The sequence below is a fragment of the Adiantum capillus-veneris genome, chromosome 11, assembly GCF_014529385.1.
Source record: "Adiantum capillus-veneris isolate H3 chromosome 11, ASM1452938v2, whole genome shotgun sequence".
Classification (NCBI taxonomy): Eukaryota; Viridiplantae; Streptophyta; class Polypodiopsida; order Polypodiales; family Pteridaceae; genus Adiantum; species Adiantum capillus-veneris.
Genome location: NC_140941.1, coordinates 11772845 through 11794542, shown reverse-complemented (window position 1 = coordinate 11794542; position 21698 = coordinate 11772845). Strand labels below are relative to the sequence as shown.

Below are 21698 nucleotides of genomic sequence, written 5' to 3'. Positions count from 1 at the left end.
CAGCAGGATAGGGAACACTCGCATATTGCGGAGTTGGGGGCTTCAAAACAGGTTCCTCCCGTCCTTGAACAGGTGGTTAGGATTCCTATTCCACAGGTTATGCCAGTTCAGCTCGCCACCTTTCTGAGCCCGCATGGTGTCATGAATGGACAGGGAACTGGTTACCAGGCAATGCACCCAGTTTTTCCACCACTCACGATACATCTTGGGTATTTCAGGGGTGGATCTGTGTTCCAGAGTATGGTTGGTTATGCGTCTGGAAGTCAGATGTACATGCTTGGAACAATGTTTGGGGGTATGCAAGGCAGGATGCCAAACCCCATGTATGGTAGCATCGGCATGCAACAAGGTTTTCATAGCAACCAGGGCCTGTTTGGCGTGCCACAAGCTCATTTTGGCATGGCTGGTTTTTTTGGACAGCAGCCAGATATGGCACCTCTTACGTAAAATGTTAACGGCCAAGATGTGCCGATGACGCCTACTATAGTGCCCATGTTGCAGACCATTCCTTATGACAATTTGGGGGCACTGGAAAAGCCGAAAGCTTACAAAGAAGGTGGTGCAGCCGTAAAGTTTAGCACTTTCAACGGCTTTGAGGATAAAGCAAAGGCTCTCACTTTCCTCTAGCAGTTTGATACAGCTTATGCAGGAGGGAATTTTACAGAGGCCTCTAAGGTCAAGAAAGCTGCCACTTGCTTGAAAGACAATGCGCTTACATGGTGGACGACATTGTTAATGCAAGGACAGGCACCCTCTACTTGGGTCTACTTCAAGCAAATGTTTGTATCTGCTTGGCTGTCAAATGAATTTGAAGCCGACGTCATGACAGATTGGCTCCAACTTACTGCGGCTACATGCAAGAGCTTGTTGGAGTACAATTGGAGGTTTTGTAAAGCGTTACTCTCAATGACCTCCTACAGATTTGTGCCATTGACAGAGCAGATAGAGAAGTATTGTTGTGGGCTGCCTAAAGGGCTTCGAGACTATTGTACCAAGAACGGAGTGGCTACCCTCACCCAGCTTATGGAAGCTGCTAACATGGGTCTTGCCTTGTTGAAAAGAGAGGACAGTTGGTTTCCAAGCAACGAGAAAGGAGGGCAGCAAAAGAAAAATTCAGTGAAGAAGCCCTTTGCGAAAACGGCTCCTGAAGCGTCATAGGGGTCAAAAAAGGCCACCAAAGACAAGGATTCAGCCGCGACTTCTGGAGCGCAGGCAAAGAAATAGAAAAAAAAGCCTTTTGTGCGTAAGTCGTTCGAGGAAAAGGTCCTAATGGCTGAAAACGAATGCTTTATATGCGAGCAGCCTGGTCACTTTGCTACCAATTGTCCACAAAGGAAAAGACCAGCTGACTCAGATGATAAAGAGGACCAGAAAGGCAAGAAGCCTAAACCCACGACAGATTTGGTGCCATATATGGTGGGTGACAGGCCCAGTACAAATGCCAACGAGTTATGTAGAGCATGGGGTAAAGTTAGAGATCAGACGGCACTCATCTTCTTTGATCCAGGTGCCAAAGCAAACTTTATCTCACCCGAGTTAGCTATGAAGCTGGGCATTAGAGGTGAAGAGATGAGGTACACAACAGAGGCAGGGTTGGCATGTCCTGGCTACTTAGAGTGTGTTACTCCTATTATTGGGAAGCTACGTCTACATATTCAATCATATGTAGACACAGAAGAGTTCTATAACAGACTTGGACACTCCAAGTCAAGAATCAATCACGACAGCACCAAATAACCACTTCAAAACAATTCATAGATCACAATAGATTTGCACTGGCTCGACGGAGTTCCGTGCCTAGAGATATTGGCCCCAAAGACTGGCGCCCCTTTCGGTATTTCTTTATGTATTAATCAATGTCAAAGTACAAGAGAGTGGTTAGGGTTTCACTCTCAGACTCTGCGTCCAGATGTTTGCAGAGTGAGCCCTAAACCAGTTATTTAAAATTTACAAGGGATGCCAAAAGCAAAGCCCCAAAAGCTTCAGTTCCAAAAGCAAACTCTTTTTTTTTTGTTTCTCTCACAAACTCACTTGAGTTTTTTTTACAAAAATAAAGCAATCAATTCTCTCTCTCTCTCTCTCTCTCTCTCTCTCTCTCTCTCTCTCTCTCTCTCTCTCTCTCTCTCTCTCTCTCTCTCTCTCTCTCTCTCTCTCCCCCCCCTTGCCCATGCGTAGAGAAAAAGCCATAGTTACCCGGAACGCGGAACGGGAACGGCGACGGGATCCCCGCAGAACGGGGGAACAGCTAGGGGTCCGGAACGGGAACGGCGCGGAACGGGAGGTTAAAAAACACCCAAATAGTGCATTTTTTAGCTCCTTGTGTTTAAATACAAGGAGTATTAGAGTGCTTTGACTCTAATACTCACAAAAAACTCGTTTTGAAGAACATTCAACCTTGCTATGACTAGATGAAGATGAGAGAGAGAGAGAGCTTGAGAGAGTGAGAGGGAGAGGGAGAGATTTGAGAGAGTGGGAGGGAGAGGAAGAGAGCTTGAAGGCTTGAAGCCTTGAGCCTTGAGAGAGTGAGTCTTGAGAGGGAGAGATCTTGAGAGTGTGAGAGGGAGAGAGCTTGACCCTTGAGGATTAGCTTGTGGAGAGAAAGGGGGAGGGGGGTGCATTTTATGAGTCCTTGAGGCCTTGCACACTTCAAAAAGAAGCCCAAACATTTACTTCAATTTTTCCAATTTTTGCCAAATTTGTTTGTAGCCGTTGGCCGTTCCAGGGGCATTCCGGAACATTTCAGGGGCGTTCCAGAACGTTCCGGAACGGCCATTCCAGTTTGCACTGGCCACCTGGAACGTCAGACGTTCCGGGACGTTTCGGAACGTTCGGGAAGGGAACTGCCCCCCGGAACGCCGGAACGCCGGAACGGGGGCGTTCCCCGGTAACTCTGGAAAAAGCAGCAACATAGCGTCGCTCAAAAGCTGCAAATCAACGTCCGCAATTCCTAGAAATCCGTACTGTAGAACAAGTGTGATATCATATATATCTATGGTCTCTTAATCTTTGTCCGAGGTGACTGAGAGTCGAGGGGCCCAAACTGTTGCAACATACATCAAAGATGGGTGACCAAAGTGTCAAAGAGCCACCCCTTGGTGCGGGGCTCCTGAAAATTTGCCTAATGACTTACCTCTCTAGTATGGCCAAAGCCACATATCCTCCGATGAGGGATCCGACGAAAACACAGAGATCTACACACTTGGCATTACTTCAGCACTTCAAAACACTTGAATGATTGTGTGTGTGTGTGTGTGTGTGTGTGTGTGTGAGAGAGAGAGAGAGAGAGAGAGAGAGAGAGAGAGAGAGAGAGAGAGAGAGAGAGAGAGAGAGAAATGAAATGAAATGTTATATTAACGTCTTCAAAAGGCCAAAGTGACCTATGAGACCAGAAAGTTACAATGTGGTGGATCTGATACAAAGTCAGAGTAACAAGATGACAAAAATGAAATGACAAATGTCACAATAAAATACAATGGAATCCTAAACTACTAGGTGTGAACTAAGCAGCTAGCTGGGATAGCTAGATCACAAGAGATCCAGCATCGGTTGCTGGCGGGTCTCATCAATCTCCTCCATGGTCAGTAGTCTGACCGAGCGTCGTGCATGTCGAGCCAAAGTGATCCGAATCCTCTGATGCAGCCTCCGTCGATGTTGTGTAGTCCTCCGCAGTCGTGGGCGTCTGGATCTCCCCAGCTCAGTCGCTCGGTCGATCAGTGTGCCTCTGGTGTGAGACGACGGGCTCTGCTGTGGTAGTAACTCCTCCGGGTGTCCAGTGGCAGCTCTAAAGAAATCTGTGATCGGTCTCTGAGACTGCCTAGCCTCTCCTCTCATCAGGCTCTCTCTGTGTCTGCGTAGCTCGAACAAAAACAAACCCAAGCATCTCTGATCCTCGTACTTCATGACTCTGGAGAATGGTCCAAAGCCCTCTCTGAACAAGCAATGGAAGCGGCCTCGTATCTCGTAGTAGACGGGGCAGTGGCATGTGTAGTGCAACTCTGTCTCAGGCTCGATGTCACATAAGGGGCATGTCCTGGCCTCTGCTGGTACTCCGCTGTATCTCCCAGTCTCGATCTGGAGTTGGTGTGAAGATGTGCGTATTTGGTCGATAGCACATCGTACCCCATGAGACAAGTGGCTGTCCATATATCTGGGCCTCGTCACAAAACCATCAACCGTAAGCTGGAGGAGATGCTCTCTGTAGAAAGCCATCTTCGTGCCCAGCTCTTGTGCTGGCTGTATCGGATATCCATGTCCTCCTGGTGTCTAGCTGAGTCAAGTCCTGGCGGATGAGCTTGGTGATCTCGGACTGTGTAAGAGTCGGAGAGGGTGCATCCAGTGAGTATTGGAAGGGAGGCAATCTGTCTATGCTGAACCCATGTGCCTGAAACCATGATGTCATCTCCCCATACCAGCATGCTGTATCTCCCTGCATGGCTAACTGTCGAGAGGACTCAAGTGCAAGGCCAAAGTGACCTATGAGACCAGAAATAGAGAGAGAGATGAGATGAAATGAAATGTTATATTAACATCTTCAAAAGGCCAAAGTGACCTATGAGACCAAAAAGTTACAATGTGGTGGATTTGATACAAAGTTAGAGTAACAAGATGACAAAATGACAAAATAAAATACTATGGAATCCTAAACTGCTAGGTGTGAACTAAGCAGCTAGGTGGGATAGCTAGATCACAAGAGATCCAACATCGGTCGCTGGCAGATCTCATCAATCTCCTCCATGGTCAGTAGTCTGACCGGGCGTTGTGCATGTCGGGCCAAAGTGATTTGAATCCTCTGATGCAGCCTCCGTCGATGCTGTGTAGTCCTCCGCAATCGTGGGCGTCTGGATCTCCCTAACTCGGTCGCTCGGTCGATCAGTGTGCCTCTGGTCTGAGGCGACGAGCTCTGCTGTGGTAGTAGCTCCTCCGGGTGTCCATGGCAGCTCTGAAGAAGTCCGGGTGTCCATGGCAGCTCTGTGGGTACTCCCATCCGTTCAGCCATGGAGATTCTTGAAGACGAAAGAAGCAGGTCTCTAGACGAAGTTGAAGCATCGAAGGAGCCACAGAAGACTTTGTGTCGCTTTCGGCGCGGCCCAAAGAAGCAAGCGTTGCAGACCTTTATGAAGTTCAAATACCGCACGACCCACACATCAGAGTGGGCCGGCGAATCCCTTCCTGGATTCCGGATGCTGTTGGCGATCTCCCTCGACGCCATATAGTTCGGTACCAGTACCTCACTTTGAAAAGGAGGGATGTCACGTGACACATCCCAACCCTATGTGTCCGTGGACAAGCTACACCATAACAGGGTTTCTGTCAAGTCCAGTCGGTTTAGATTAGAAGTGATCTGGCACTTTTGTGAGTCTATTCGTAGAGCGTGCATGCCCGGTCACTCAGTGTAGATGCATATCCTCTGGTTGCACACTGCATAAGCATAAGCATTTCCATCAGATTCCATCAGAGTCAGTTTGGGGATTTTTCAAGTGACTTTATCCTATTTTTAACATTTTTCACTTATTTATTAAGTGACTTTTGTTGGGTACTCAGTAGGGCAAATGGGGTAAGTTAATATATAAGCAAACCCAAGTTAGCACAATAGGGCAGATGAGCAAAGAGCACAACAGGCTTCCCCAAGCAGCAGGTGCTCCCTCCCTCTCTCAACAAGACCTCCCCAAGTCATCCCCTTGGTGAGCCATCCCGAGCATTTAGCATCTCCATCTTCTCCCCATCTTTGGCGTTTCCCCACAACAGCCTATCGCTTGCAGAGTCCCCACCATTGGCGTTTTTCCCCATTGTGGACAGCCCAGCCATTAGCGTTTTTGCTAACGCCAGCAAACCTGCCTTATCCACGTTTTTGTGTAGCGTTTTCAGCATGGAAACAACAGCCCTTGCAGCGTTTTCAGCAGGTACAACAGGAGGTACCAACAGTCCTAAAAACACAGCCAAATAAAGACAGATCCTCAGCGTTTTTGCCACCGTGTGAACCCCGACAAAACCATTCAATTTCAGCCATAAAAACAGCAGTAAAACAGGCACCGAAACAGCCCCGAAATTCAGCAGATAGAAGACCCCAGATTTCAGCCCTAAGTCGTCGCCATCATCACCGTTGTCGTCATCGGCATAGTCCAAGTTGCATCAGTCCATTGTACCACTTTGTGCAATCAAAAGTAGACCACTCTCGCCGACGAGAGTGGGGCCTTCGGAGGAGGGTTTTACAACCTCTCGGGTGTCGTATCTCTTCTCTCTCCTTCTCTCAGTCTCATACACTTGCACGCACAACATCCACTCACTTTGTGATCATAGCACTCTCCATAAAGACGGAAGGCTCTCTCCTTCCCTAAGAACTAAAAGGAACCTTGAGCAAATATAGATCACTAATCTTGAGAAAATACGACATTCATTCGGCTGCACCTTACAAGAAAAACCCCTCCTGAGCCCTGCCCGCCCTGCTGTGCGTATCACCTTCCTCTTTGCCCATCTACTCAGCTGTTGCTCAAGAATAGATGCGTACAACCGTGCCAATGTTTGTCCAATCATGATAGTGCGATAATTCCCAGGCTCCATAGGGTCTCCCGACTTGTAGATAGGTACAATAGTATATAGGCTCCAAGTATCAGGCAAGCCCTCACACATGGCACGGTTAAACATAACTGCTAGAAGCTCTGCTAGTAGATCTCTGGCATGCGTGAAATGCTCAGCCACTAAGCCATCATGATCATATGCTCTCCCAGTCCTCATCCTGTGAATGGCCTTCCTCACCATCTCATCGGTGAAAAAAGCACATGTGTGTGGGCATGGATCGGGGGGGTCGGGAAGGGGGGGTTGCTTAGGAACTGTGTACAGAGATGATGCGTACTGGCCCCAGGCCTCTATAGAAGTGATGGCAAAGGGGAGGGGGGGGGGGGGAGTGCTCATGAAAGAGCCACCATGCCTCACGTGAGTCCTCACTTAAGAATAGCTGGTATAGATCCTGCTCTAGGCGAGCCAAAAATGCCCTCTTCTTCCGCCGCACTAGACGTCGGAAGTCAATCTGTGACTGTCCGTGAGTGATGTCCCCCAAAAGCACCTCCTGCTGAAGTCTAGCTCCAGTGTCCCGGCATTCCCGATCATATCAACTGTTCTGTGGCATGCTCCCCGAACGGCGTCTATGCTCAGGCTGGGAATGTGGGTATGCCTCTATTGCTGCATCATGTAGTGTCTATGTCAGTATAGTAGTAAGCTCCTCCAGAGGTCGCTCTGGCTCTTCTGGGCTTAGGCGTCTGTAGATCCCATCTATGTATATAGAGTCCGTCTCTCGTGTGAAGGTGTAGCGAGTAGGGGCTACTGCCTGTGGCCTGTGTGCTACACCTAACTGAAAAGAGATGGTCAACGACACAAGAGCATGATCCACTGCCACACCAACATGTCTGGGTCCAACCGTGAGATCTTGGATACTAGAGATTAGGCTCGGCTGTGCCATGACATAATCCACTATGCTGGCTCCATGTCTGTGTGGAAAGCATGTAAAACCCCCCGCAGCGGGAAATCTCTGTGGGCCATTCAAGATGGCCAATCCATGTGCAGCCCCCATGTCTATCAAGTGTCGTCCATACTTAGTGTGTTCCCCATCCTGTGATAGTCTCGATAGGCCCGTCTCTGCAACATCTAGCTCTCTCAGCATGTGAAGTATCATAAAATACTGTCTGATGATGGGCAGTCCTAGCATTGAAATCCCCTAGAATGATGATGTCACCATCTCTAGAGAACTCCCATATGTCATCATCCAAAATAGAAAAGGGGGACTGGCCTTTGGGTTGTGCATAAACTGACGTACTCGGGGGAAAGTAGCAAATAGCAATGTAAAGATATCTGCCTGTCTTTACTCTGAATCTCACCCACATGTACCTAGCTTGCTCATCCCTGCGGGCTATATGTATCAATGGCTGCAACTTCTCCCTGAATAACACTACCACTCCTCCTGAGCCCCGCCCTCTGTGCTCTGGTCGTGTCTCCTGTCTACAGGTTGTCTCCCATCTATATCCACTAATGTGAGGCATAGAGTGCCCAAGGGCCTGATGTGTCTCAGAGTAGAAGACGATGTCTCTTCCGGTAAAACTACCCTCAAAAGCACCCACATCAAGGCGCATAGATCCATTACAATTCTAGGTGACAACTTTTAGTGTGGTCTTATAGGTCTCGCACCGTCATGTGGAGCGCCGCACTACAATCACCACCCGACCATCTCTGTAGAAGGCCGTCTTTCCCTTCTCCCTTGCCGCTTGAATGTCTGGCATTACCTCTCTCATATGCGCAAGCTGTGTGAGAGTGAGGTCATCTCCAAGGAAAATGCCCGTTTTCTTTAGTGTAGGACGCCTCTTCAAGAAGTCCTTCTTTGCCTCCATGGATGGGAAACGGATGATTAAAGCTCTCTCTTTTGAAGTCTCCCCATTTCCTTGTGTCTTCTTCCCTACCCTCCATGCCTTTGTATGAGTAGCCTCACTACCCATCATGCGGAGAAGTTCTTCGACTTCCCCTTCCGCATCATCTCGGTCTTTTAGACTGGTTACTCTTATATGCGAAGCTCTAGTTTTCCTTCACTGCTCTTCTGCTAGAGTCATGTTGATGATGGGGACAGATGTGGGTTTCTTTCCCTTTCCCTTTCTTAGCGACTTCTATCCATTTCTCGGCCTCATCCGCCTTCTTCCGTGTCTTCGTGATCACAGCCATCCACGAAGACGTCTTTACCACATTCTATTTCTCCTCCTCTTTGATTATCCGTACCTGCTCCTTGATGACCTTGATTTCCTCTATCACCGAGGGCTGGAATTCCCCTTCCTCTAGTCCACTGCTTGCTCTATCAACAAGCTCTCGCTTGAGGGCTGAGACCTCTTCTTTAAGTGCTTTTGAATCCGCCTTAAGTACTTGTAGCTCTGCATGCAAGTCCTCTCAAGTCCTCTTTCTCCTTCTTCCATTGTGCGCCTTCGTTGAGAAACATTTGAAGAAGGTTGGCCTTCTCTTTCCACAATCCCTCCGTATTTGCTTTCCATTCTTTCATCTCCCTTTCCAGTTGTGTTATCCGCTTGTTTGTAAGCACAAAGGTTGCCTTCGTATGGGGCTTACACATTGGCGAAGCGCTCATGACCTCCATCAAAAACACAATCTGCACTTCTGCAAGAGAGGCCAACCCACTATATCCACATTATACATACATCCATGTCCAGTAAAATGCATACATATGTTTTCCTCATATCAATCATACATTTTCTGATTTTCTGATTTTCCTTTTCTACTAATTTCTCTCAATGCTGTTTTGTAATTCCCTATGTAAGCTTTTGCCATATCTTCGACAATTGCGTAGAGAGAGAGAGAGAGAGAGAGAGAGAGAGAGAGAGAGAGAGAGAGAGAGAGAGAGAGAGAGAGAGAGAGAGAGAGAGAGAGATGAAATGCTATATTAAGGTCTTCAAAAGGCCAGAATGACCTATGAGACCAAACTGATACAAAAGTGGTGAATCTGTTACAATGTCTGGGTACCTTAGTACTAAAGTACTAAGTGTGAAAAGTGTGAAAGTGTGAAAATAAATGTGAAAAACTAAATACAAAGTATTAAATAAACTTCTTAGGAGCATTCTAGGTGTCTTGCTAGAATGCTTCTAATCCTTTGTTGTAGTCTCCTCCGGTGAAGTGTGCTTCTGCATCTTGGTCGTGGTCGTCTCGATTTCCTAAGCTCAGTTGCTCTGTCAATTAGGGTGCCTTTGGTATGAATGTGGGTACTCCTTTGTGTTGGCTGTTGGCCTCTTGCTTCTCCTTCCAATCGTGCTTCTCTCGATCCGAAGAAATCTGTGATCTGCCTCTGAGGTTGTAGTGCTCTTTGTCTTCTCATTAGATTATCCCTGTGCCGATGTAGTTCTAGTAGGTACAAGCCTAAGCATCTTTGATCTTGGTATTGCATGATTCTATCTAGAGGTCCAAAGCCTTCTTTAAAGAGGCAATGAAAACGCCCCCGTATCTCATAGTATACTGTGCAGTGGCATATATAGTGTAATTCTGTCTCCGGCTCCATTCCGCATAACTTGCAAATTCTGTCTCCGGCTAGTTCCGCTCAGGTAATCGCGTGTGGTACGGAGGCCTTGGCTCTAATCATTCGGGAAATCATAGATACCAAAGGTCTCTCCATTGACTTCCAATTATCCTGATCCACAGATTGTCCCCAAATCTGGACCCCATAAAAGCATAGCCAAAGCCACCACAATATCAAAGAGCCAAAGTTTTGTTCGTGGTTCCTGAAGCTGCACTTGTGAACATCCTCTCCAACCCTCCCAAGGCCGCAAAGGCTTTGGATAATCTATCATCCACTGCTTTCTTAAGAGTAAACTTCTGTCCTGCAAATACCACCCCAAGGTATGTGTATGCATCTGTGTACTCTACTGTATCCTGGCCATATGCAAATGTAGGTGCCGATCTCCTAACCCACTGCGGTGTGGTGTTAAACACCATAACTTTGGCTTTACCCAAGTTTACTGACAGTCCACTATCCTCCGCGAATTTATGTAATGCATCTAGCTGCCTCTGCATTCCATCTGGTGATTCTGCTATCAATACAATATCATCTGCATACAACAACAAAGGGATCCATGACCTTGCAAGTTGAGCCCCTCTGTCACCCTCTCTATCAATGTAATCTGATACCTCATCTATGTACATACCAAATAAAGTAGGGGATAGTGGGCATCCCTGCTTCACTCCAACGATGGAATGAACAATGTCGGAATCCCCTTCTGGAGTACGTACATAACCAGTTACCAGTGAAAGTATATCTCGTGTGTGTCTTCTTCCTTTGTACTTGAGAGGCATTGTATTGGAAGGAGATTGATAAGGTCAAGAGAGCATGATCCACTGCAATCCCAACCGGTTTGGGTCCCACCTTAAAGTCCTTGATACTAGAAATAAAGCTTGGTGAAGTCATGACATAATCCACTGTACTGGCCCCATGCCTGTGCGGGAAGCATGTGAATCCCCCAGATAACGGGAAATTCTCTAGACCATTAAGTATGGCCAAACCATGTATGGTTGCCATCTCCATGAGATGTCTCCCATATTCAGTGTGTTCTTTATCCTGTGAGTTTGTAGTAAGCCCCCTCTGTGATAAATCCACTTCTCTGAGCATTTCCTCAGAAGTATCATAGAATACTGCTTGAGAGTTGGCCGTTCTGGCATTAAAGTCTCCTAAGAGAACGATGTCTCCATCTCTAGAGAACTCCCATATGTCATTATTCAATATGGAGAAAGGGGTATTGTCCTTTAGGTGAGGAGTAGACTGAGGTACTTGGAGGGAAGTAGCATATAGCGATATATAGAAATCTACCTGTCTCGGCTCTCATTCTCACCCACATATACCTTGCTTGCTCATCTTTCCTGATAATCTGTAGTAGTGGTTTCAGCTCCTCTTTAAATAAGACTGCTACTCCTCCTGAACCCCGGCTACCCTGTAGAGATCTCTTGTCTGGTTGACCAGCTATTTCCCATAAATAACCCTTCACATGTGGGATACGCTGTCCCGGTATCTGGTGTGTCTCTGAGTAGAAAACTATGTCTCTGTCCCTAAAGCTGTCTTCAAAGGCACCTACATCTAGCCTATATGATCCATTACAATTCCACGCCGCTATCTGGAGAGTCACCCCATAGGTCTCGCACCATCATGCTGAGCGCTTTTCCAGAACCACTACTTTCCCTCCTCTATAAAAGGCGATTTTCCCCTTTTCTCTTGCTGCCTTGATCTCTGGCATCAACTCACTCATGTGTGCCACTTGTGCCAATCTAAGGTCATCTCCCAGGAAAATACCGGTTTTCTTAAGAGTTGGCCTCTTCTTTAGAAATTCTTTTCTTATTTCTATATTTGGGAAGCGGGGAATAAGTGCCCTATCCTTTACGTTTCCCTTCTCATCGATTCCTTTCTTGCCCACTCTCCATGCACTTGTGTGAGTAGGCTCTGTGATACCCATGCGTTGTAGCAGTTCCTTCACTTCTTCATCTAAATTCTCTTTGTCTTTGACTCCTGTGTCTCGCACATGCAGAGCCCGATTCTTCCTTTTTTGCTCTTCCTCAATGGTCATATTAATAATGGTAGAAGTAGGTGTGGTCTCGAGCATGTGGGCCTTCCCTTTCTTCGCATCCTCAATCCATTTCTCTGCTTCATCAACCTTTTCTTGTGTCTTAAAAAGACGTTTCGCCCATGAAGATGCCGTTTTCGATTTCTGTTCATCTCCTTCCCATAGAGCTTTCATTTGATCCTTCATGTTCTCGAGCTCCTTCACACCGATGGTTGGTGTCTCCCTTCTCCTTAGTTGGAGATTTGCAAGCTGCAAGTTCTCCTTTTAGCTCCTCGATTATTGCATCTTTTTCCCCCATGTGCTTTTCCATATTTGTTCTCCATGCTTCAAAACTTGCTACTGCCTCATCGAGTTTCTTTTGCATAACGCGCGATTTAGGGTCTTGAGCAACTGTCTGCTGCGCGTTTAGGGTTTGCTGACCACTAGGCGCTTATCTAGAGACCTGTGTTTAGGGTTTTCAAACCTTGCGAGTTGTCTGTGGAGGCTCCTTTTGCGACCTGATGCTGCTTTTGTTGCTCGTGCTGGCTGTGCTAACCCTACCTGCGCTGCACTGCTGCTGTCCTGAGCGCACCTACCCTTGATTCCGCCTGCACAACAGAACCTACAGAGAGAGAAGAAGAAGAAGAAGAAGAAGAGAGAGAGAGAGAGAGAGAGAGAGAGAGAGAGAGAGAGAGAGAGAGAGAGAGAGAGAGAGAGAGAGATCTTTAACAGGCATGGCTACGTTATGCTGAAGGATTGCATACTCTGCCCCAAGTAGTTGTTGGAGCTGGATTTGGCTGCTGTACGGCTGCCATCTGGATTGCATTGTGGCATTATTTGGTGAGAGAGGTGGTGACCTCTTCTATTGTATACCATCATCTTTTGGTTGGGCTTTTTGCGTTGTTAACCATAGGCTTCATTGCATTTGGAGTGCGGAAGTGGCGGTTTGGAGAGGCCTAATTTTACACAAATATGCAGCTCTTCCACAATATTCTCTTTAGAAGCTGATCTGGAGTTCCACATATTTTTTCATGATCAGGCTAAAGTCATATTCTATGTTCGTTTTTTATTTGACAAGTACTCTGATGGTCCCTGTTCACTTGTACTGGTTCGAAAGGGGATTATTCTTTGTATACAAAAGTTTTCGAAATGTGGGTTTTGAATAAAAAGCCTTATGCAGATGTTGATAGTATGTTTCAATTCCTCTCTCTCTCTCTCTCTCTCTCTCTCTCTCTCTCTTTTTCTCTCTTATCGGCAGGATCTTATCAGGAGGACATGGATAGAGCCATCACGGGAGTTGTGCACGTAGAGGGCTTTCTATAGAGAGCATCTTCTCCAACTCACGACAGACGGATTTGTCACACGGCCCAGCTACATGGACACACATCTATCTCATGGGTTACGATGTGCCATAGGCCAGATACGCACATCTTCACACCAGCTTGGGATTGGGACAGGTAGATTCAGAGGCATACCAGCAGACAGTAGGATATGTCAGTTATGCCATGCAGAGCCAGAGACAGAGACAGAGTTTCACTACATATGTCACTGCACAGTCTACTATGAGATACGGGGACGCTTTCACTGTTTATTCAGAGATGGTTTTGACTCGTTAGATAGAGTCATGAGATATCAGGATCAGAGATGTCTCGGATTATTTCTACTTGAGATACAGAGGGCATAGAGAGAGACAGTCCCAAAGACGCATCTCAGATTTCTTCAGTCCGAGTACCACAGAGGCAGAGGGGCCACCACCACCACAGAGCTCGGTTCCCACCCATACACACACCAGTGGTACTCTCATTGACCGAGCTATCAAGTTGGGTAGATCGAGAAAACCACGACTGAGGAGGGGAGCCACGCAGCACCGACGGAGATTGCGGCAAAGGATCCAGAGGATTCTAGCACGACACCCAGAGTGTCGATCAGGATAGGCTTCATGCTACTGCTATATTGTATCATGGTGACACTTATCCCCACTGTACCTTTGTGGCATTATACCATTGCTCAGCTTACCAGCCACCCATAGGAGTCGGTAGCACTGCTATCTCAGTTTCTAGTTTGTAGTTTTCTTTGTTTATACCTAGACTTGGTATTAGACTCACCATTGTAATCAGTTTGGTTTCATAGGTCATTTTGGCCTATCATTTCATTTCATTTCACACACACACACACACACACACACACACACACTCACTCTTTGTTCTGCTTATTTTATTCTAGAAGGGGAGTCATCACTACCTCGAGAAAACGAGGTATGTACTGATGTAAATGATATTTTTGTGTGATACCTTGACCTTAGTAGTACCATTTTTAGCATTCATTAACTCACACCGATGGCGTTTGAGAAAACTATGCTATTCTATGCGCTGTCAGACTGCACATGGTTGCCCTTCGGCGTGTGATGACCTCGCTCCGTGTGAAACACTCTGCACTGCTACTGCATGCACCCTATTATCGGGTATCGACGTGGAACTGCTCATGGTTGCCCTTCGGCATACATTGACCTCCCTCTGCTTGAAACACTGTGCACTGCTTTTGCATGCACCCTATTATTGGGTAACATGGAACTGCACATGGCTTGCGATAATCTGCTTGCAGGAGATTCGGCTGTGTAACTACATCAAGACTGTCGCACAAACCTCCATATAAACGATAAGGATGTCTCTCTGCTGGAGGAGTCTTCATCACCTACTGGTGCATAATCTCCTTCTCTTCATTGTGGTTGTCTAATCTCCTCATCCTCCTGAGAATTTACATCACCATGGCTCAGGTAGGCGTACTAGAACATGCATCGATTTGCTGTTTTGTTGATGCATGCCAGTGAACAGTTATGGTGCTATTGAACATTCATTCAATGCTTTTGCTGCAGAACTGTCACAGATTTTGGTTGATTATAAGAGATTCTCTCCACTCTATGTCGTATGCCTGTAGGTATGAATCTGCTCTTTTTTACAGAGTGGGTAGTTATGGTTTTAGTTTGATTTCTAGGGATACAATTGGTGAACTGAATAGCTTTCTAATGAATGTCTTGTGAGCCAGTCAAGACTAGATGTGCTCTCAATGGTGTTCAGGTGCCTTAATGATGTACATGGCATTTAAGCATGCTCTCAATGGTTTTGAACAACATGAATGCTGTGCCTCAATGATGGATATAGCATTCAAGGCCTGGTAAGGAAATGGTTTAATGATTATGAGTGATCTCTTTTTGGAACTTGGATGTTCCATCATTCATTCGTGATTGCATGTTGGGTTGTTGTACGATGTTTGTAATGATTGCTGACTCTTATGATCGGTTTACAGTAACTATTTACTTTGCTTATATGACTATTGACTAAAATCTAGATACGGATATTGATTCCTCTTGTTCTACTATGCATATGTGGTTGGTGTCATAAAGTGATGACATGGTGACTCCAACTGGAAGAGAAATGGCCAAGTGGACAAGAGGAACTGAAACCTGAAGAACTGAACCCAGAAAGTGTGGTTGAGGGGCCTAAACAAAAGGGTTAGGGTTTTTAACAAAAACCTAACCCTACCCAACTTATGGAGCACTGCCCGAGGGCCTAAATCCCTAGAAACATCAAAACCTCGACCTCTGGCTGATTTTCGTAAATTGTGCTGACAGTGATGATGTGGTAGTTGTAGGGCTTTTGGCGTTTTGTGTTGGCTGCAGTTTTGGCAGTTTTCGCATGCTTTTTGTGGCAGATGCTTTTGGGTGTTTGTGCTTTTGGATCAGAAGCTTTTGGTGCTCTGCTTGTGGTTTATCCCTTGTAAGTTTAAAAGAGCCCAGAGGGCCTCTCTTCCGGAGAGCATTTGGACGTAGAGTCTCGGAGAGAGTTGGACCCTCGGGAGTTGTACTTTGCGAAGAGCAATAACAAAGGAATACCGAAAGGAGCGCCAATCTTTGGGGCCAATGCGTCTTGGCTCGGAACTTCACCGTGCCATGTCGACTCTCCTCTTTCTCTCTCTCTATTTAAGTTCAGTGATTTTGCAATTTTTGTTCGTGTGTTGCTATTGATTTCTCGCTTGGAGCGTCCAAGTCTGTAACAATCGTATCAGAGCTTAGAACGATTCTTCATCTATGGAGGATCCGATTCTTTCTGCACCAAACATGGGTTCTCGCAGAGAATCTGACAGAGACGACACCCCTTTGACCTTTGGTTTGCAGGGAGATGAAGAAAAGACGATACCCAACGTTAGAACAAAAGAAATCAAAAAAATTTCCCGCGGGGAATCTTGACAGAGCGGAGTACACACATCAATTGCAGGTTGACATGTGTTTGAAAAGTACTCCAAAGATCTGAAATATGTAAATCACCTGAAGAATTACTCAATCAATGAGATTCACTCGAGATAGCGAGAGACCTTTGATTCTCCTCTCAAGACTGTAAGGAAACAGAAAGAAAAGCCGAGTGTAGGGAAGCGGAAAATGTACTTGCAGAAAGAGTTTGAAAGATTTAAAGCACTCTCGGAAGAAGAGGAAATCAATGGATTTCCCCAATTATTTGGGCCGGAAGTCGACTTTCAAGGTGGTAAGCAGATTCAAGAAGTATGTTCATTTCGAGGATGACTCAAATTTTTCTTCGTCTTTCGAGATTTCGCACAGTTCGTCGTCCTCCTAGTTCGAGAGAGGATGAGAAAAAGCGCAAGAAGCGGAGAAAATGCAAGAAAAGTAGATTTTTGAAAAAAGCCTAGGAGGTAGAGGGAGCCATCTAGTAGTTCAGAGGAGGAGACTTCATCCTTTGACAATTCAGACAATGAACACATGGACAAGAAGACCAAGGAGTTCAAGGATGGGGTCAAGCAGTCATGTTTGACACGTTTTCAGGCTATTAGGACACCCATCGAGACCTTGAGTTCATACAGGAGTTTGACGTCGCCTTCTCGGGAGGTCGGTTCTTGGAACGCTCCAAAGTGTAAAGGGAAGCATCTTACTTGAAAGAAAATCCACAGACGTGGTAGTCTACTCTGTTGTTACGCAGAGAAGCACCTAAGAAGAGGGTAAAATTCAAAGAATTTTCACTTTTGCTTGGATAACAGAAGAATATGAAGAAAATGTCATCACGGCTTGGCATCATCTGAGAATGACGAAGAAAGACACATTGGATGACTACTATCAGAGGTTTTGGGATACCTATTTGCAAGTGTCTTTTCTTTCGGAGGGTCACTTTGAAGGACCAGATTGAGCAGTTGCGCTGTAGATTAACAAAAGAGATTGAGGGTATTGTCTGCAACAGAAGTTTGCTGACTCTATTTAGACACTTATGGGACATGCAAAGCAAGGTTTTGGTATGCATGCCGGCTCATTGACATATCCTATAGACAAGCCGGTGTCCACCTCAATAGGGCCAGTCTTTGATTGAAGAGAAGAACCAAGGGAGCCGGTAGTAAGTTTATCAGGGGTTTTCGGAGAAGTAAGGAAATCAGATAATAGTGCATCTGAGAGTTCCGCCGAAGCAAGGGAATTCATTGATGGTTCATCAGATAATTCCGACGATTGAGGTCCTAGTGGACGGGGGAGACCAACGAGACTACCAAACAGGACACAAGGTACAAGAAAAGAACAGAAAGGTAAGCTAGGTCCACCGGGTAATTTGGTCAAGGGTACTTTTTTTGGCCCTTGATGCAAAGTTGATGGAGGAGGAGAACATCGCAAATTCTCTCCACAGAGAGCTGTAGCTTGAAACTTTTAGATTTTTAGCAATGTCTAGATTCTATGCCAAAAGTTACTGATGAATCAACAGGTTGAATCTCGCACGGTGCGGACTGCACAAAAGGGGATCCACTCCACTCCTTTGTCACAGATTGATTAGATTGAATAAAGTTTTTATTTGTGCACTTTTTTGGTGTATTGAGGGGAATGGCCGAGAGTGCCCAAATCCGACTCCTAAAACAAACAAAACAAAACATAAAAAAGGAAAAACCATTTTATAAATAGGCCATTGGTCATTGTGTCTTCTCCTTTGTTGTTGCACAACTGCATACATGTGTGAAGGTGTCACTGTCTAGTAGTTTTGAAATGTGAAAGGATGCATGGTTACTCAATGAGCTGACTGTTTATGAAATTTGTGAGCTGAACTCCTATGAATAACATTGAAGAATAGAAATAAAATGATATTGCAAATTGACATCGATAAGTGCTGGATGGCATTGACACCCATTTGCCAACCAAAGAATGCATTTTCTAATATGCGTTGGTTGGTTAACGAAGACAGGTATGTAGCTGTCCTGTTTCTGATGATTGCATATCTCACTGAGCGCTGACTTATATTCTCAATGCAAGACATTGCATATGACTACTACTATCTTTCTGTATTGTTGGCTTTTTCATGATCAATGATAAAGACAAGTCTTACATTCTATGATTTTGGTACTTCTGTGGAACAACGACGTTGGCTGTATTTGGATATTTTAGAATCAGAATCTTTAATTCCATTTTCTGTGTCATCGTCATTCTGTTCAATGTGGTCTACTCTAGGCTTTTCATTTTGACACACATGCCTGTTGCCTCTCTCTCTCTCTCTCTCTCTCTCTCTCTCTCACACACACACACACACAACACACAAAGAACTTGAAGTTAGGCTTATTGCTGGCATTCTGAAAGGGCTCGAATCCTATAGTAAAGTACATTTCACTTTTCATGGCGCCATCGTTCTGACAATCACAAAAATTGCATGCTGTATGTCACCTTTCAACAATGTCTACAACATGCAGCTTTTATTTGTGGTTAATTTTGCTAGGATTTGTTCTTTGATAAGTGGGTTTGATGGAGAAAAATCTAAAGCATTATGTTTACCAAAATTTTTGTATAGCTATCTATGTGGCAAAATTTATCGATGTCAGGTGTAGACATTGTCCTTGCTTGTGCAAGAGAAGTCAAAAGAGGCAGCTTGAAAGTTTGAAACAAGAAAATACCATCTTTTGTTATTCCCCAACGTTTGTAATGGTTTTAAGTGTGACACCCCACCTTTGAGATAGTTTTGAGTCCCTCTGGGGATGGAGAGTCGATACCACACTACACGTGATGATTGCTCCATTGCTTTTGACATTTGATAAATTGCCATTTCCATTTGTAATGATTACTTTATTCCAAGGACGTCTATGCCATGAATGGAAAACTAACATATCCACCTTAACCTACGCTAAGGCTACTATGCATGCAAGCAAAATCAACATGCGATCGAGCAACACTCAAAGCCAGGATAAATGAATGATAAAAAAGGAGTAAAAATTGACCTTTGTTTTTGTGGCATGCTTTATGCAAATTGATCCATGATTTCCATAGCTTTGGTACTACTTGGAGAGGACCAACATTTTTGAGAAGCGATCTATAACCCTTGGCATGAAAACCAAGTTAAGAGTTTGCATTTGAGGTGTCACGTCCCACAGGACCTGTCTTCATTGTGGCACTCATTTGTGTAACATGAGTTGTAAACAGAGACCCTACTCTAGCATGTGTTTTCACACCACCCTTCTTGAGGGGAAGCAATGTGTGCAACTATTTACTGCATGCAATGACAATGATAGTTTAGCAATTACATTAATAGTTGCTAAACTCTAACATGTGTTTTCACACAACCCTTCTTGAGGGGAAGCATTGTGTGCAACTATTTACTTCATGCAATAACAATGATAGTTTACCAAGTATTATCCACAGAGTATCAATTTTGCGGTTCCACCTCTCAATCATGCCTACGTCTCCAATAAGTGGAGAGATTTAAACTCCAAGAGTAGGCCTCATGCTACTAGCTCTGTATGTATTTTCTTACCCTCTTTCTACACATGCAGGTGGGCCATTTGTGATGGCACTAGATAAGTTTGTTTGCTTTATTTTCTTTATAGGCAAGGTGGTGGTTCTCTCCTAGAGATCTTAATATCCAAGCATGCGTACTCACTGTACCCATCTTCTACTTGTTTTTGCCACAGTAGGTCCAATAAATATGACAAATAATAAAATATTTAAATGTATGCCTAACTCCCTTATTTTAGGGAAAGAAAAAAGACTTTTGACATATATACAACAAAAAGCATTTCTTACAATGATGCTTCTGTTTCATTGTCATTGATCATTTTTTGTAAGAGCATTAATAGCAGCTGTAGTCAAGCTACTGCAGTCGGTCCTGTTTGATATTACAAATTGGCTTTATGCCCTTTTATGTACTATGATGCAGGCTTCAAGTGAATTTCAGGCTGTACAGGGTTGCAACCTTGCTTGCCCCTTGCTCGTTGACGAAAAATCATTCCAGGTTGTTGCAACTCAAGAACCTGTCGTCAAATGGCTGTATAATGCCCTACACTTGTTGTAGAGCCATTCATGGTCTTATCCCTTACATAAGTGTTTTGAGAGCCACTGCTTAAGACCCTTACTTCATCATTGAAAATCTCCAATACCTGGGGAAAGATGGTCATAAATGCTGCTCAAAAAGCAGTACCATGTCCTTCCTAAAAGAAGGGAAAAAAAATAAAAGAGCTAATGTTTGGACAGGAGCTTCTACCTGGGGTTGAGCATTTAGCATTCCACTAGACATTCCCACATCAATCCGCCAAACTTGACCTTGGCACTTGCTGCGAGCGCATAACTCAAAGTAATTACAATCATCTATTTGTCTTCGCATCTACTTATGCGAACAACGCAGCAGGCATGATGTGCAACAATTATCAAGCTCATACTCATGCTAATATACCTACAAATTCATGTGAATGGGACTGCAGGCACAGAGTAGCTACATGCCTGCATGCAAAGAATGTACACCCTCTTAAAAGCCTATGTTGAGGCATCACCTATTAGCACCCAGCATCTGTGGTGTATGGCCCACAACCAAGCCCCTCGCACCAGTAGCTTCCAATGCTGCTCTAAGCACAGCACACACCTGTGGAGAGATACCAATGATTAAAGAAAGATGGAGACAAGCTTGCACATTTCAGCCTTCAAAAATAGGACGATCTTTTAAGCACAAATAAGGAAACCCTGATTGATTATGTAATCAAGCCCTCTGTGTGACGAAAATGTAAACATTACTCTCAATTTGAAAACCACTGTGTGCTTCAGTGCATGTACGAAAACATTGCATGTAGAGCAAGAACAGCACGAAGAACACGCAAGCAAGTCCAAGGAACTCTGTCCATGCTAATGAAAGACCAATTCATCAGAAGTCCAATGCACTAGAGCATATTACAGCGTGGAAAAAGCATGCTTATGGTGAGAAACAAAGTCAGTCTCCTTGTTCTGGCCAGATAGAAGAGGTTCTAAGTTGCATTCTATTGTGTAATCTATCTGTTCGCCTGTTTGCATTGAAGGAAAAATGGCACTAACCACAGTATCTACAGCAGTTGAAATAGTCTCCACACACAAACTGGAAATACATGATATTGTAATCACAGTTTGAAGGTGGAGAGAAAAGATGGGGAGCGGGACGCTCCTCCATAGAGAGAATGTGGTCTTGAACTGCTCCACTTGGGTATTTCTTTATTAATTCACGATCCGTAACACTTTGGAGGATGGTAACAAGAGTATGCTGCAAGCCAGAGAGCATAACTGGAGTGAGCATTTTTATGTTTGCCCATTAAAGTGAAAGAAGCCTGCGAACTTGCAGCCTTGGGAAGATGGCAGCCATCACCTGGACACAAGCAAGGCCG

At 45.1% G+C, this 21698-nt stretch overlaps 2 protein-coding genes across 2 annotated transcripts in view; one reads left to right on the top strand and one right to left on the bottom strand.

Annotated features, from left to right (window-relative positions):
- The window catches only part of LOC147446891 (lipid phosphate phosphatase epsilon 2, chloroplastic-like), a 44148-nt gene extending 30897 nt beyond the window's left edge, over positions 1–13251 (top strand). The window contains exon 4 of the mRNA XM_086522836.1: positions 12792–13251. Coding sequence (XP_086378962.1) covers positions 12792–13019 — 228 coding nt within the window. The 3' untranslated portion in view covers positions 13020–13251. The remainder of the gene's footprint in view (positions 1–12791) is intronic.
- Positions 13252–20003: 6752 nt separating this feature from the next.
- Positions 20004–21698, bottom strand: part of SLP1 (Calcineurin-like metallo-phosphoesterase superfamily protein) — a 95038-nt gene continuing 93343 nt past the window's right edge. Inside the window, exons 7-9 of the mRNA XM_086522835.1 lie at positions 20844–20932; positions 20558–20627; positions 20004–20453 (exon numbers count right to left, since the gene is read on the bottom strand). Coding sequence (XP_086378961.1) covers positions 20334–20453; positions 20558–20627; positions 20844–20932 — 279 coding nt within the window. The 3' untranslated portion in view covers positions 20004–20333. The remainder of the gene's footprint in view (positions 20454–20557; positions 20628–20843; positions 20933–21698) is intronic.